The sequence below is a fragment of the Anser brachyrhynchus genome (assembly GCF_964034855.1).
Source record: "Anser brachyrhynchus genome assembly, chromosome: 1".
Classification (NCBI taxonomy): Eukaryota; Metazoa; Chordata; class Aves; order Anseriformes; family Anatidae; genus Anser; species Anser brachyrhynchus.
This window is the reverse complement of record NC_137694.1, coordinates 43,165,355-43,183,157: the sequence shown is the minus strand read 5'-3', so window position 1 is coordinate 43,183,157 and position 17,803 is coordinate 43,165,355. Positions and strand designations below refer to the sequence as shown.

Here is a 17,803-nt window from a genome sequence, read left to right as displayed (position 1 = left end):
ACTTGATGGTAACTTTTGCAAGCAAAGCTGATTACATTTGTAATCAAAGGAGGGTTTGGGACAAGAAAAATATCCCAGCAGGTGAATACCAGTACTTCTGAAACATATGGCAGTGATCTATCTGACTTCACCAGGGGTGGATTCCCTGCTATATGCTTTTCCTTCAATGTGACTTTGAAATCTGCCTCATTGCCAGTGGCATCACTTCTTTGAGTAAGCTCTTAACTTCAGTTTTAGCTGGAACTCACCTTGTATAAAGGATCAGCAAAAAGCCTTTGCTGCACTTAAGTTTTTGTGCTTTGAGCAATTTCATTTTTTAAGTGTTCCTTAAGCTTCTCTTTAGGGTTATTACAGGAAGGAAATACAGCCTATTTCCTATCACACCAAGGTCTCGGGGGTCTCAGATGACCCCTTATGAATGACACTGGCTGCTAGCAAATAGTGTGCAGTGGAAAAATGGGAAGATCAGCAAAGTAGAGCAGGTGGTGCTGAGGACCGCGTGCCCGCATCGCATGTGTTGTATGGAGAGGTTATTTCAGACTGGCTGTGGCCCACTGACATGGACTGGATGCCCACTAGCAGTTGAAGCACAGCTTGGAGTAAATGCATGGGCACAGTCTTTGAGCATGGGTTTAGGTTTAGTTTCATCTGAAATTTCATGCGCACCAAGACTGCTCTGCAATGTAAACTGAAGCCGGGTAAGGGGAAACTTCTTAAAGAAACACTGCAGGCTTTCTGCCATGTTTCCTCTCATATTTAGAGATGTATTTTGACAGAGGTCTGTAAAAGAGCTTGGGAGTTACTTGGCTGTTGAGCTGCTGTGGCATAACTTACCATGCTAACCAGTTGCTTACCTCCTTTGTAAACCACCTTACTTGTAAATTCTTTGAGGCATCATCTTCTCTTTTCCTAGCACTGATGCAGATGGATAATAATTATTGTGTTACAAATGCAAATACATTATTATGGTTTTATTCCCATTACAGCTCATCTACTGTCATCTTTTTTCTATTTCCAGAAAATTTCTCATGTCTTTTATGCCTAAGACATCTGGTCAGTATAGCTCAGCTACAAGCCAAGGATTGTAAGAACTCTTTCAATTAGCATAATCTCCCAGTCACAAACAGTAAAATCCTTGTCATCAGCTGGGAGAATTATGCAAAGATGCATCTAGTCATTGTAGATGTTTTGGAGTAGTGTGGCAGGGGGGAGGGAGCTTATTTCTTTTTAGCGCAGTTAACGCACAGAATTAAAATACTTCAATTATTCATTTATCATTTAGTACTATAAATTCATTTAATTGCTAGGATACAGACCTATTTTTAGTAGAGTAGTGCAGTTCACCAATAGTGGCTCTGGCAGCTATGCAAAATACACCAGAAGATGTGAGAATGACCACACAGTCAAGGCAACAGCATTGCCAGCTTCAGCTATATCTGCAAATGTACAGGATGAGCCTCAAGGTAGCATTAAATGGCACAGGAGGAGAAAACCCTCTATTAAGCTCTACCATTTTGAAGGCTGACTGGGATGTATATTGCTCAGCTCACTCCTCCTAATGAGTCAATGTGTCTCTTTGTTGATTAGGCTAGCCTCTGTCAGACAGGCTAGTATTTCTTGTGCTCCTGTGTCCCCAGCCATAAAGGATTGTTGGGCATCTCATGGACAGGGTTTTTTTGTTCGTTTGGTTGTGTTTTTTTTTTTGTGTGTGTGGTTTTATTTTTATTTTTTTTAATGTATCTTACTAATTAGCGTGTGAATTGGGAACTGGTGTTAAAGATGAAAAATGTTGTGAGTGAGGTTATGGACTGTATTCAGCTGGACCAGAGCCCTGCTCACCACTCTGAATGGCTACTCACTTAAGCCCTCTGGACTGCTCATCAGAAACACCTAGATTTTGCCCTTGACGATACATGGAGGTTTAAGAAGAATTTAGGCCACCAAAAGTGGTATTCCTCCGCTTCTGTATTCTGTTGGTAATAAGGATTTTTACATGGCAAATCAGCAAACTTAGCATAGGTCTTTGGAGACTTAGACAAGAGCCTTACTCATATACTCTCATTTACTCTTCATTAGCAGGCTTCTCATTCTTCACTAGCAGACTCTTACTTGTCTCTAGAAGATTTTCTTTATCCATAATTTATATTTAGATTTAAGAGAAGGAAAGATAAAATACTTTTCTTGCACATTGTTGTTAGAGTGTACTTATATAAGGGCTCAGCCTCATTCTTTCAGACTTTCTGAAAGTAAACCCCAATGTTTCAGTGCTGCTTTCTTGTATGCAGAAAAGTAAGAAATATTTTAGGTCTGCTGCTTTGAACTGTTAGCTTTGTTCCAGAAAAGTTTTGCATTTGAGAATGTAGCATTGTGTGTGTGTTTGTTGTAGAAGTAAATGCACCATTTGTCTATACTTTGGGATTTGGATCTTTGGACTGCAGTGCTGGTGCCTATCTGAGGCTGGTATAACATGAGATTAGTACAATAGTTATTGCTAAAGTGGATTTAAATTCACCATCACTGTGCTCTGTTTAGTCACTTAATTAGTCGCCGTTCCATTTACAACCTCTGTTTATACTGACTTGTGTTCCTTTTCTTTTTCTACTCAGATGTTGCAAGAGCAATTGAGTTACTGGAGAAACTGCAAGAATCTGGAGAAGTACCGGTACACAAACTACAGTCCCTAAAGAAGGTGCTGCAGAGTGAGTTTTGTACAGCTATCAGAGAGGTATGGAAGTGAGATTTTTAGTTATTTCTCAGAGTAACATTCCTATCCTAAAAATGAAAGTCCACTTGACTTCAGTGCTGGAGAAGCAGGAGTGCCTTATATATAAGATGATGGATCTGAGATGTGTCTGTAGCTGCCTGTACCGTGCAGGAAGCTGAAGTTACTGAAAAGCAGACACAGAACAGTTGCGTCAGTATCAAGCCTGAGGCAGTTAGCCTTGCTGAGGAGAAAGAGTGATTAACTAGTACTTTAGTATTCTGCTTGTGCTGTTTCAGGGTCTGTGCTAACCTGTACAGCACATGGGGACAAGCCAAGTTGGGTCAGAGCAAGCTTAAATGCCTTTTCTTTGAACTCAGGTGTGAGATATAATCAGAGCATGGAAGCTAACTGGAGCTAATAGGAATCTTGCATTTGAAGTCAGTGGTCAGGTCCCAGTGGATGTTGCTCCACATGTCAGAAATTTTTGTTAGATTGCTAAGAACTGTGATCATTACACTGCAAGGCATGGTCAGGGTCCTTCCTAAGCTCTGCCCAGCAGTAGATAAATGATTGTTTTCTTCAAGGCAAGATAGAGAAGAAGCACCTCCCTTCCTACACACTTACTAGTAGTATCTTTAAAGCAGTTACGTTATAAATACTTCTAAAAGAAGTTTCTTAGACAAAAACCATAGATCTCGTGTCACATTTCTTACCTAGTAAACTGAACGTTGTTAGCCTGCTTGTCTGAAGCAGCTCTAAATGCCCTGTTGAAGGCAACATCTTTTTTTTTTTTTCCAGAAAATCTGTAAGAAATTGTTTCAGTTTGTCTATCTACTGCCTGGAACCAATCCTCCCACACTGAATCAATGGGAAATCTAATGTTACCTCAATGGCAGCAGGATTGAATTCCTGATAACTAGGCAACAGCAGCACATTGATTGAGTGGACTGCTGGGTGGCTGGAAGGAAGAAAGAGAAGAACAGACATCAGTTTAATAAGCAGAATGCAATCACGCTCTTTGTTTTATGGAATATATTCTTCAATGTGAGAAACAGAGAGAGGTTTCCACTAAAATGAATGGCTGTTGTCGAGGCTTTTTAATGGGAATAGTGTTCAATGACAATAAATAATGTCAGTATGGACCCTGAAAAGCTGATACTCTGACTAGTCCTTTCATTTAACTAACTAAATGCTTCTTTAATTGACCACAGAGCACTGAAAAGTTAGTTTCTTCAGACAGCAGAGTTTGGCACTCCAATTGTTACAGGAATTTTCAATCTCTGGAGCATCATTAGTTAAATCTTAACAAATTTACGTTCATCTCTGGAAAATATTTGTAACAGAAACAGACACGAAGCTTTTTGGAACGGTTACAGAGCCTAGGAGGTAGGAAAGTGGGCTTAGACAAATGCACTCTCAGTTCAGCGAACTGAAAGTGGATTTTGACAAAACCATCTCAATAGCATGAAAGGTCTTTATAGAGTGTTGTGTAAAGACAACCTGCAAATGCCAGACAATCTGATTGCTATTAGAGTCTTATGGCCAGGTAATGGCCAATTTGGTAAGCCTGCAGCTAGGTGTTACACAAGAGTTGAGTATGATGAATGAGCAGTTAGGTCATTTTTACCAACTTTGTAAACAAAATCCTTTATTTGTTTTTAAATATTTAGCATATATTACATACATATAGTCTATCTATCTAATACATCACTATTGGAGAACAAAATTGAAGAACAAAAAATCATTAAAGCCATTCAGAATGACATATAAACATATTTTCTTAGAAGAAAATTTTCAATATAAAATGTCCAATAGCAAAACCTTTCATCCAAGGAGGGCAGAGGAATTGACATATATGTATTGGCAATACTTAAGGTTGTTCAAAATGTGGCTCTTCTTTTTAGTTACTTACCTTTGGCAGCCATTTAGACTGTAACTCTTTTTTTCGCCAGTTGAAAAGATGTTGGAAAATTTCAGCAAAATAATTTCTTCAATTTAAAAAATAATAGTTTAAAAGCATGGAGTGTTTTGGCCTTGTTGAATTGTTAGACATCTCCAAGCTCTGCAGGAAGGGCTTGCAGAATATTTGTCTTGTGCCTTGCAATTAATCAGGGATGTCCTTCTTGCATGTCCTTCGTGTGCACTGGAGTTCATGAGAGACTAGTAGCTACTTTATTGAGGAGTGCAGTCTTCCCCAAGCATATTCAAGCCTGAGATAGCTGAGGATAGGCAAAAATTCCCCTGCAAATGCTCCTTCCCATTGTTTATCTTCTCTTAGCCGGAGTGCAAGCTGTGAGAGTGTGGAGACTAGCTTTTTATTCCCTCTCTTAGCCACCTACAAAAAGAAGGGGAGAAGAGTTGTTGAGCATACAAGAGAAAGTATGACAGGAAGTAATGTGAAAAGTTGTGAGGAGCACAGAAGCCTTCCTGGTGAAAGCAGTGCAGTAGGCAGGGTGTCAGCAGTAGGTAGGAGTAATTGAAATGGAATGAGGAGCAGTGGCAGGCTGTGTATTAGTATGCAAATTCTGGAAGAGGCTGCTTATTAAATATATGCTGAGATTCAGATTTGCATTGTGGTGTGTACATTATATAATGCAAGGTCTGAGCCTAACTTTCTTTCATCAGAAAATCTAATAAAGCAGGTTAAGGCAGATGCCTGTAGTCCTATAAATTCCATAATAAGCGAGCTTAGGAAAATAAACATTTTCTTTTCCAGTCTAAGAAATTATGGACACTTAACTATCCAGTGAGTTTGACTGTTAAAGGATGTCCCAAAGAGACTTAATGTTGTACTGAGTGCAGATGAAATGATTGAAGATAAATTATAATCCATGCAATATTGATTGGCTGTGACTCGTCCCTCTATAACTAGGAATTATTTAACTGCAGAAACAGTAGGTCACCTTTATGATCAATTAGCCTTTAAAAGTATGAGATACTTTATTAATGATATACATTCCAGTCTAATATGTGGGAATCTATTAAATAGCTCTAATGAATTGTATTTATGGGAACTTATTTGGTAAATCAACCCACAAATTCAAATCCCCAAACTAATATCTCACAGAAATAAAATATTTTTAATGCGTCTGAGTGAATGAAATTTAAATAGAAGTACTTTGGCATTTTTCTAGGATACTATGTCAGGAAATGGTGATTAATGGTTCTCAATTAGCTAAATATAAGTACCAGCAACTGAAATATTCTGTCTGGCACTAGGAAGGAATTCGTATTAGCTCTGGAAATAATGGAAATAACTGAAGTATGTAATGGCCTCAGTATTTCCTTTTCTGTCTGAAGATCCCTAGCTGTACCACATAGTCCAGAAGATAAGGTAACCCAAGTTTGGTCACAGGGAAATTGAATTTTGAAAAAAATTGTAATTGCATTTTAAAATTATTTGTTTCAAAAGCTCTCCAGCTGCATGAAAATTAATTAAGCTTCTATAGCCTTGTCACCCAGCAAAAGATGCATGAATCTCATCCACTATACTATAAAGTCCTTTCTTCCATGTGTTTTTGCTATTTATTCAAAGTTGTTGCTGTGTTGTATTCTTCTGATTCCTGGGGGATTACTAAAAGAGATGAACTGCAAGGCACAAAGAGCGAATGCATAACTGAAATACTAAGAAGGTATATTCATGTAGAACAACAATAAAAAAAAAAAACAAAACTAGGCAACCTGAATTGATAAAGTGACTTTAATTGTTGTAAGTCAGTGAAAAGGAAGTTAGGTGAACTGTAAAATAAGATGAACTTCTGGTATGGCAATAAACCATGAAGAGAGCTGTAGGCACAGAAGTTAGACTAAACAATTGAGCAAAACACACTAAATCATCAACAGAAAATGTGGCATGCCTTAAGAGATTATGAGAATTTTATTTACTGTTAACACTTGGTAATCAGTACTGAAATGCCAGGAGAGTAATGATACAGGTTGATAAGCCCATGCGTCTCCCTATGAGCTGAAGTTTTCTTTCGGGTTGTTTCTGAAGTTTCTATTTCTGTACGTTCAACCGTAGTGTAACGTTCAGGAGTATCTGGCTTTCCTGCTACCCATCCTTCTCTTCTCCATTTTCATGTCAAGATTAAATCAAATGTATTTCTCTGTGGATATTATTTAAAATAAATCTGACTGATATATACCAATAGTGAAACATTTCTCAATACCAAATATAATCTGTTCAGAAGGCCTTTATAAAATGCTGTGTGGCAGCCAGAAGCACGACAGTAGCCATTATTTTATTCTGTTATCTTATGATTCCCACCAAAATATCAGGTCATTGCACAACAACACTTTTGTAAGACTGGGTCAATGACAATCATTTCTTAAAAGGAGGAACAGTCAACACAAAATACTCTACTGTTGTGTGTTTTGTATGAAAACAGTCTGTGGAACAGCATGTTGTTTTTGAAGATAGTTCGGTTTCTACTTCGGTAATTTAAAACTTTTATACTTACTATAAAATTATCTTAAGAACAGAGCATCCTAAAAATGTAAAGACCACTAGTGACTTCCAGGTAAAAACATGGCAGTGGCAGAACTCTGACCCATTTCTGAGGAGGTCTGGATATTCCCCCCCACGCTTACTTCTGAGATATATTTGATTATATTTTATGATATTCAAAACATAGCTTCACTATATGCTAGGTAATACTGTTCTGCAAGCCAAGTTGGCATGATTTTCTTTAACGAATTTCTTTAATTAATGATTGTCATTTTCATGCTTTAGCAATCAGAATGACTGGAATCCCACAATGTGTTACTATCTGGTCATTTTCTCAAGCTGTCTGTGCTTTTTGTAACTAACCCTGATATGTATTTTTGCAAGTATTAAAGAACCAGAAGAAGAGTGCTAGTGGGTGAAGGCAGAGTCTAGCAATACTATCATAGAATCATTAAGGTTGGAAAAGACCTTCAAGATCATCTAGTCCAACTATACCTCTGCCACCAGTATTACCCACTAAACCTTGTCCCTAAGCACCACGTCCAACGTTTCCTTGAACATCCCCAGGGACAGTGACTCCGCCACCTCCCTGGGCAACCTGTGGCAATGCCCGACTGCTCTTTCTGAGGAGAAATTTCTCCTAATTTCCAACCTAAACATCCTATGTTTATCACTTTACTATTTACGACACCTGGAACCCTTGGCTGTTCACTTCAAATAATCCAGTATGCTGGTTTACTCCATTTTAAAGGGCTGTACTAAATGTAACAGTAATGCTGTCAGCTGGACTCAGGCAAAACTCTTAATTCATGCTTTTATTAAAATTATCCATTTAGAATTTTAATGTAGGACCCCAGGAGTCATTGAAAGTCTTTGTTTTGTTGTGTTTCAAGAGATTCCGAGATTGCTTTCTTCAATTTATAACACAATGAATTTCTTCCACCTCCCAAACCTAGCCTCTGAAAGCTGAGTTTCATTGTTTTCTGCCTGATGAATCCCATTCCCAGTAAAAATAGAGGTTCCTTAGGCCAAACTCTTGGCTGGTAGTGAGGGCAGCCCCGGAGTTGAAGTCTTGCCCTCTGTTACTCTTTCTTTTCACTGGGAGATGAGTATTTGCTACAGGAGGAGGAACAGAATTCTTTCAGTCTCTCACCTCCACAGGGCAAGCACAGCTTTAAAAAAATAAGTTTTTAAATAGAAAATGCAACTTCTACACATATATATATTGAAAAGACTTACCTCTAGAGATGCTATAATTCACAGCACAGAACTGTGACATAGGTTCAGTATGAAACCTGACATCCAAGGTCCCCTACTGTCACATTTACCCATGCAAATGGTGGTATTAGTCAGGATTAAGCAAAAGTGGTATATTGGACTTACTAATAAGGCAATTAGTAAGCAAAAGGCCAATAGGACAACTCATAGGAGTAAAGCAAGTGAGATTTGTCAGCTCAGATTTGTAACTCAGGTCACAACAGCAGTATAGTTATATTAGCATGATGCCCTATTAGACTGGCTGGGAAGCAAAGTTCTCCTTAGGCTAATCTGATACCTGGTTCTGGTATTACAGATGGCTTACTTAGAATTGCTGCACTGATAATTTGGCAGTAGCATTCATGCAGTAGCAAATAGGGATTTGTCCAAATAGACCAAATTCATTCAGATTTTCACGTGCTTAAACATTAATAGGTTTGTGCTTTTCATTAAAAATAGCATTCCTGGTTGCTAATTGTAAAGTTTCAGTGTTTTACTTTTTTTAAATACTGAGGTAGGTTCTAATGTCAGCTGAACCAGTCCAGTTTACCTTAATTCTGGGGCTGGGTAACATTTGCAAGAATCTTTTGCTGCACCATTGTGTCCTTTTTGCATGACCAGTATCCCAGCAATGAAAAGCCACATAAAATAATGATAAAAATAATTTAAATGCATCCATCCCTGTTTGGAAAGGGTATTATTTAGTTTCATTCAAAGGTGATGGTATGGCAAAATGGTAATGCTTTCATGTTTTGCCAAGTTTTGCTTTCCCTCTGCTGGTTACAAGTGTTATATCTATAATGATGAGTTGAGGAAGAGATTTGTAAACTATGTAAATTAGGGCAGAAAAAAACATCAAGGGCTGACTGTTTTTTGTCACGTCACCATGCTGTATTTAGGCATTTAGAAAGTTCAGCAGTTTGAAAAGCTGAAGTTAGCAGTAAGTACAGAAATTATATTTTTATATAAAATTACCCCACTGTGTTCAAATATGTGCTTTTTTTTAAACTATGAATGTAACCAGAAATTACACAAATTTTGAAAAACAATGAAGTTGCAATTACCACTTTGCCATAAGTGATTGAAGCTTTACTCAGTTGCTTGCAAGCCCTGGATGGCATGAATGAGAACTTTTGGAATGATTACCTTGTCACTCAGCAGATGGCCTTCATTAATGGCAATTATATGAATTTGCCAGGCAGCCCAAGCATTATCTGAGAGAAGGCATTATTAAGTCTCTATGCAATTACTAAGTCCCTATGAGTTCCATGACTTCACTGCAGGAGATTTAAAACAGCTGCTGTTGTCACTTTTTCTTTTAGCTGCCTAGAGCTAAGTACATTGATTTCACAGATGTAGTACCCCAGAATATGGGGCCATACCATATCACTAATCTTTAATCAGTGCTTTCTCCCATTGGCTTTGATTAAAGATCAATTTTCCGAGTCAGCTGATGGCTGTATATCTACTTGCATTTGCACTCTGCTTGTTTAGTTGTGCTTTTCATAAAAGTGTAATATTTGAGTGCAACAAGAGTCCTGCAATAGATAAAATCAAAGCAATGACATATCTTGTCCATGTTCCAGTTTATCTGGGTTGCTGGTTCATGTTTACTAAACCTTTTAGATGAGTGGTGCTGATGAGTGGTTCTTAGTACCATACAGAGCTGTGGTCGTATGTCTTGCAGAAGGTCACTCTCATGGCTTGATGGCGATGCATCTCGGCATCTTCTTTGTTTTCTTCGCATTGTCATTTTAGTTTATTTTTGCAGTATCGAATTTCATTACATAACGCTCTTAGAGATAAACAGTGTAGCCTCTGCTGCAGTTCCTTTCAAGCCTGCTTCTTCCTCTTGAGAGAAATCAGCAGCTAGGTGAACTACCGAGGAATATTTATGCTGACAGTTTGTTGGAAGCCCCTGTAGCATCTGCATAAGCTCTCATTTCTGCCTTGATGGAGCCTCAGCATCCCCCCGCTTCTACTTAACAGAAGTTGTTGATGAGACTCATGAGAAATGCTCCTCAATCTCCATTTTTCAATATGCCTTCAGAAAAGAAAAGATATTATAAAACTATTTGAAAACTCCATTTAGGTACATTTTTGTTAGTATTTAAAACAAGAAGCATCAGCAGTTTCCTTCATTCTCCTTGTCTTCTCAGCTCAACAGGAACATTTGAGATAAAGTTGCACAAGTGGTTCCCGTTATGTCATCTTTTATCCGGGTGCTGATTTTGACAAGGCTTTGCTAAAGCCCTTAATTTTGGGAATATGGCTATTGCATACTGCGGACCCAACAGCATATGCAAACCTATGAATAAAGCGAAGGAAATGAGTGTTCAGTGTTGCTTGGCATGTTTTTGAGCTCAAAAGTAACTGCTAGTGAGGTCTAAAAGAGAGATTTAAATGATGACCCATCACTTCCAAGTAGCCTTATGGGAATTATCTAATGACACACGTTATTTCTTTTGATCCCAGTGCAGTAGAAGTAGAAGCAGCAAAAAAGACTTCCACGACAGTAGTTTTCTAAAGTTCAGTGACTGTCAAGCTTACAACTTCAAAGACACATATAGCATTGTCTTCAAAGGTGCCGGATCATAGCTGTCCCAGACTTTGAGCCAGTACAGAACAGTGTGTAAGGGACATAAAATAAACTAAATGACCCAACCATATTTTTATTGCTTCTAGTATTTCCTGTTTGTATATGAAAGTCCATTTTTCATTATTCTTAAGAGGATGCCAAGCAACTTCCTATTGACTTCACAGTGTCAGAGTGGCATTTTCAGACAGAACTGATGTTGGAAGGAAAGAGAGAGGGCACGGAGAGGTCTTGTATGTCCTAACAGCAGCACCGGGAATGTGTCAGTGGGATGATCCACTACGTGTCAGTGCTTACACCAGAGCAGAGGATGTGACAGCATGCGTTTCCCGCTGGTACATCTGCTGTGTTCTTCTGCTAGCACAGAAGGGAGGAAAGGGATTCTGGCCCCAGCCTGTAACCCCTGTTGGGTTGTTTCTTGGACAGGCACAGCACTCATATGGCCAGGACTCACGGACCAAAACTTTGTTCAGCTTTCAGAGAGCTACACAAACAAAAAAAAGAAGAGCTGGAGCAAATAGTATTCTGGCATTTCAGCTGGAGCCTCCATACAGTGTTCTACTCTAAGTTAAAATACTATACCATTACAGTGATTATTCTTCATTTATTTTTCACAATGTTTCAGCCCTGTGAAGTTTGGTTTTTTTTTCTTTTTCCTGTTGCCTAAGGACAGCTTAATAATGCATCAAGATCTGGATTGTGGTGTTTTGTTTCTTTTTTTTTTTTTTACTCTAATAAAACTGACCTAGTTTTCTCCATAATCCCTGCACCCCAAACAAAAAAACTTTTAAATAAAATATCCTCTATGAAAATGTAAAAGCCAACATTTACAATATTTCTTCCACACATTCTGAAATTAAAACTGTCCCATCTCCTCAGTTTGTTAAATGAGACTGAGCTCATTTACAATTTTGAGTTTTCTAACGGCGTATCCTCCCTACTGCCTGTGGCGCATGCACACAGTGTTATTTCATGGAGAAGGATTGTTATGACAATTGTGAAAATGATACAGATACTTGATTTTGAAGATAAATGCCAAGTTTTCCTGATGCAAACATCTAACTGCTTATAGGCTAATGAAGGCTTATCATATCACCATGTTCAAAGTGCCAGAACCTTGAATGACCATGTTCTCTCAGATATAAATAGCTCATAAATATAGAGAAATTGTCACAAAGTGTTTTTTTCTGCAAGTTGTCCAAATGAGGTAGCTGCAGGAGATAACTTACATAATATAGACTTTTTGGTACTTCCAGTAAGCCTTGTAATATATCAAGTCTTCCCCTCAAAGGTATTTGTCAACCTTTTCAACATCACAGTACTCACAGTCATCCATTTGCTTGTCCATCGTTAAAAGGACTTTTTGTCAGAATGAAGATGATGTAAACTGTACAGTGTAAATATATGTGCATCTAATTCTTCAAACGTGTGGCATAAGCGTATAACAAAATGGGCCCTTGTGATTCATTTGCTCAAATAATTGTGCATAAGAAGAATCTAAGTTTCTTGTTACCCAGATGTCCCGTGCATACATTGCGTCCACAGCCAGTGGTTCTATGAGATTGCCAATAATTTGTCAAATTCTCATTCTCTTCAATTACCCAGAATACTCACTTCCCCATATTTTATTAACTACTAAAGATAAAAGTAACTATCAGCAGAAATAAGCCAATATAAACAAATTTGGTTTGAGTCAACTTGGTAGCTGAAAAAGAAAATAAGCCTGCTTTAAACTTTCTGATGGAACTGCTGTCTTCTGCACTGGGGTGTGTGACTGTGTTTAGTACAGCATCGTAGCAAGAGGCTGCAGCTCTCATGAAGAAATACACTTCTAAGATGTAGTCATGCTTTCCTGAGCATGCTTATCACATGAGGTAATTTAAAGAAGCAGAACACAGGCACAAAACTAGAAATACCACATGGTACTCAAGAGAGAGAAAACTAAAAAATAACACACCATCATTAGAGATTTTCCATTTTCGTTGAGCTATCACAGTTTTGTGGCTGAATGGCAGTGCTCTGTTACATTAGTTTTGAGCTTGAGTAAGGTTACAGAGGTAAAAAGTCATTACCAGAGTGGAAGGGTAGTCTGGTAAGCTGCTTACTTCCGTATTGCTTGCATACTCTTCTGGCTGTGTTCGATTTTTCTCTTTTGTCATTATTTTATGCATTCATCAGTTCAGGCATCAACTTAATGGATAGTTAGATGGGTTTGTGGCTTTTTCTGTAGAAAGCAAATGTTATTTGAAGTCTTGACAAGCCTATCATAAAGGACATAGATACAAGATGAGACTAATACCCTCAAACACTTCTGGTAGAGAAGGAAAGGTTATTGAAAGAGATGAAAATGACCTAACTACATCCAACAATTATAACTTGAAACTGGACAAATTTAGCCTAGAAATCAGCCATTTTAATGGTAACGCTGTCGACTAGAAGACCAGTTTCCCAAGCAAGCAGGAGGCTTTGAATTCACAGGCCTTTCTAATGGCTCTGTAGTTCAACCAAAAGTTATGGATTGTTGAAGAAATTACCAAATGAGGTTCCATGGTTTATGGTGCACAAGAGTTTTAAGGGAGACCAGAGTCTCTCCTGGTCTTTGTAGTGTTTAAAACATCTTTGTCCATTTGCATGGTAGGCTTACAATCTGAATTGAGTGCTGACATACAGCTCTAGGGGAGTCTGTTCAGGTAGAAGAACTAATGCATCCACCTCCACAGACATACAAATATATTAGGTTAAGAATGGAAAATACAAGGAAGAGGTTATGGGGAAGGAAAAATATACACAGAATAGAACCTGAAGAGGTAAAAACTGAAACCAAGTAGAGGGGAAAAAAGATAGGATGGTTTTGTACTGCAGGTGGAAGTTTTTTGTCAGAAGCAAGGCATTCACAGGCACTGCAGTGGAAGTCAGCAGCTCCCATGTGCAGCTTTGCACTGCAACTTCTCCCTGTCACAAAAGCAGCTAGCCTTCTGCCCCAAGGACTGGCCCACACCCATCAGGTGATATATGGGTATATGGCAGAAGCATCATACTGAGGTGTAAGTAGATAATAATTTCTCTTGTATAGTTCACCTTCAGCTCTGCAAGGGTGCACAGGTATACTGTTCCATTGACATGACTGCATAAATGCAGTGAAACCAATTATGTCTTTCTTGCACTGGTTATTTTCATGCTGTTTCTCACCTCTATGCACTCTGTCAGGCTCCTGTGTTCCTTTCCTTGAAAGACTTCTTCCAAAAAAGTATAAAATTCCCTTCCAAATTGAAACAATAACAAAAATGGCAGACAAACTAAAGAAACTAAATCCAAACAATGTCAATCTGTGCTAAACATCACTCGCCAATCTCTTTGCAGGTTTCTTCATTCCACCCTTTACCCTGCTTACCTATGGCACGCACTTAGGTTGTGACTTCTTGAAGGAAGGCTTTTGTGTCTTTATTTATATAGCATGATACTTCAGGCACTATAGAAACAGAGCTGATTACTACCTCCTACACATACGTTACCTTATGTGCTGAGAAAGCCCCAGCGTTTTCAAAGAGGTTATTTCCTCACTTGCAAATCTCAGCATAGTTTATCTGGGCCTGCTACTTCACAGATCTAAATTGCAGTTTGCTCTGTCTTGGTTTTTTTTTGTTTGGTTGTTTTTTTGAATTGCTGCTGTTCATTGTTACAGAATGATTTCTGCCTCTTGCCTTTTCCCCTCTGTTTAGACCAGGTTGTCCTAAAATCTGTTGAGCATTATCGTTGTAGGTATAGTTGAACACAGAATTATATAATATTGCATCAGGGGAGGAAACACCGAATACCTCTTACAGAAGTTAATGGAACAGAATCTCTTTAATGAAATTGTAACTTCTAGAATCCAGCAGAAAATATGCTGCATCATGCAGGTTTTTTCAGAATGCTTCCTCTAGCCACCTTTATAAAGCAGCCTGCTAAGTGCCCTGCTACCCCTGAACCTCTTACTAAAGCTTCGCATCGCTGTAAATAGGCCAGCCCAGTACATGCTGTTTTGTTATGAGTCCATATGGAGTAATTTCTGTTAAGAAGCCAGCTCCTAAAGTACCTGTAAAGCAGCCCCCGTTCCTGTGCTTCAGTAACGCTAAACCAGCTGCTTTGCCTCCCAGCTGAATGCGTGGGGATGAGGACCATCGTCATGACAATAATACCTGCTGCATCTGAGTCGCTACAGCGCCTGCTGGGAGAAGTAATAAAAAGTGCGCTTCTCTGTGCCAGCACAAGCTGCCACGGCACAAGGAGGATTCATTTCCAACTTCAAATTTTCTAGTTTTAATTTTCCTCCCTCGGTCCTCTTGTATTTTTTTAGTTCTGGGGGAGAGGAACTTTAGATTATGATCTCTGAGAAGACGACCTGCAGCAGCTGAAAAAGTCTGAGGTCTATATGTGTGCTTTCAGTGTTGATGAGAGTGCTGTAATCTCAGTGCTTCATGAAGGAAAACAGAGATGACAATTTCTGGCTCCACAGCACAAATCAGAGCTGTACAAACAAACCCCCGTATGCAGCATGCTTTTACCTAATGAACATACAGCATACAGAAGCTGACAGTCTGGGTACAACGTGCTATGAGGGAAAATTTTTCGAAACGTCACAATTTACCTTAGCGCTGCAGCTTTTCATTTTGAAATATTGACGTTTCACCTGTAATTTCATCTCTGTTATTAACAAATTGTGGAAACTCTTTTCTCTAAGCACTAGACAGTCAGAGTTTGTATTATCAGCAAATAATGTTACTAAACACCCATGTAGACTTTCAGACATTGTAAAAAGTGTCAAAAGTAGGTATGTAACTCTTTTCTAAATTAGTGACGTATATGTTACTTTTCGTTCTTCAACACCTTGATGATGCACTTGCTACAAGGCCTCAGATGATTTGACCTTGGATGGAGAACTTGCATGGATGCCTTCTTCCCTCTTGTCACATCCCTCACCTGCCACAGCCCAGGCTTTGTACCTACCCAGTAGTGGAAGGTGAGCAGACAGACAGGGGCTCTCTCTTGGCTCCATGCAGTAACTTTCTTCCAGTCCTTGGTGTCCCTCAAGTTTCTGCCGTTATTCTGATGCAGACCAGATGCTAGGTCTGCTTCACTAGTGGCCATGACAGCTTGGCATGTGCATATCCGAGAAGGCACAGCATGGCTCCACTGATCTATCGCCTTTTTGGACTCCCAGATGAACTTTTCAGGCTCCCCACCTCTTCCTGAAGCTTGGCCACCAGGCTGAGCAGCTCATCTACTTCGGCACACCTTGCACAGGTGTGCTTGCTCTTGCCCTCCATCTCAGGGAGCAGCAGCCATAAAGACCACTACTGTGATAAAACAGTGTTGAGTTGTATTCAGAGGTGACTCCTTGTCAAGGGAATGGAGGCTCTCATCTGCCGACCAGAGCTTTTTCACAGAGGTTTGCTGCCTCCCTTGGTCCCAGATTAGGGATGTTACCAGGAAGCTTTCAAGCATAATGCCTTTAGACCATTATATGTTCCTCCTCTTTCAAATGGGTACCAACAACATAGCTACAGAAAGCCTTAGGTCAATCAAGAAAGATTTAATGGCCCTAGGGAGGCAACTAGAAGACTCTGGAGCACACACTGTTTTCTTCAATCCTCACAGTAATGGGGAGAGACAGGGAAAGAAATAGGCAAGCCCTGGTCATCAATGCCTGGCTCCAAGCCTGGTTCCTCCACCAGAATTTTGGATTTTAAAATTATGCACAGGACCCACCTATCTCAATGGGGGAAATGTTTCTTGGCCCATAACCTGCCGAAACTGATTTGAGATGGCTTTATAATTAGGATTGATCGGGGCGGGCGATGCCATTAGGAACACTGAAGTTATGCCAAAGGATGGTGCTGTCTGAGGGAGGCAAGGCTAATGGGAGCATCTATGGCACTCCAGGGAGTGCAGTGGATTCGCGAGCACCTCTGAGATGTTTGTATGCCAATGCACACAGTATGAGGAACAAATGGGATGAGTTCCTTCTGTGATGAGATCACTGGCTTGGTGGATGAAGGGAACGCAGTGGATGTAATCTTTCTGAATTTCAGTAAGGCCTTTGATATTGTCTGTCACAGCATCTTTATGAACAAATTGTCCAGCCATGTGGCAAACAGGTTCATGCTACACTGGGTGATGAACTGTTCTGATGGTAGAGCTTAAAAGGTTACAGTGAATGGTGTTTCATCTGTCTGGCAGACAGTCACCAGTAGTGTTCCCCAGGGCTCAAGTCTAGAGGCAGTCCTGTTGAACATTTTTATCAGTGATCTGGAGTGGAATGCATCTTCAGGAAGTTTGCTGCTGATACTGAACTGGGAGGTGCTGTTGACTTCCTACAGGGATGAGAGGTCTTGCAGAGGGATCTAGATGCATTGGAGCATTAGGCAATCAACAGCATGAAGTTCAGCAAAGGAAAATGCTGGGTTCTGCACCTGGGACAGAGTAATGCCATACACAAGCGCAGACAGGGAGACGAGTGGCTGGAGAGCAGCTCAGCAGAGAGGGACGTGGGGGTGCCGGTCAGCAGCAGGCTCAGCACAAGCCAGCAGCGTGCCCTGGCAGCCAAGAGGGTAAACTACGTTTTGGGTGTGCTGAACAGCATAGCCAGCTGGTCAAAAGAGGTGATTCTCCCACTATGTTTAGTGTTGGTGCACCCTTACCTTGAATATTGCTTGCAGTTCTGGTCTCCACAATATGAAAAGGATGTTAAGGTCCTTGAAAACATCCTGAGAAGGACAACAAACCTGGTAAAAGGGCTGGCAGGTGTGTCTTATGAGGA

General features: G+C 39.7%; 1 protein-coding gene across 2 annotated transcripts in view; it reads left to right on the top strand.

Annotated features, from left to right (window-relative positions):
• Positions 1 to 17,803, top strand: part of LIN7A (lin-7 homolog A, crumbs cell polarity complex component) — a 49,573-nt gene that overhangs the window by 15,856 nt on the left and 15,914 nt on the right. For both annotated transcript variants that reach the window (XM_080557691.1, XM_080557692.1), the window contains exon 2: positions 2,607 to 2,725. In XM_080557691.1, coding sequence (XP_080413817.1) covers positions 2,607 to 2,725 — 119 coding nt within the window. The remainder of the gene's footprint in view (positions 1 to 2,606; positions 2,726 to 17,803) is intronic.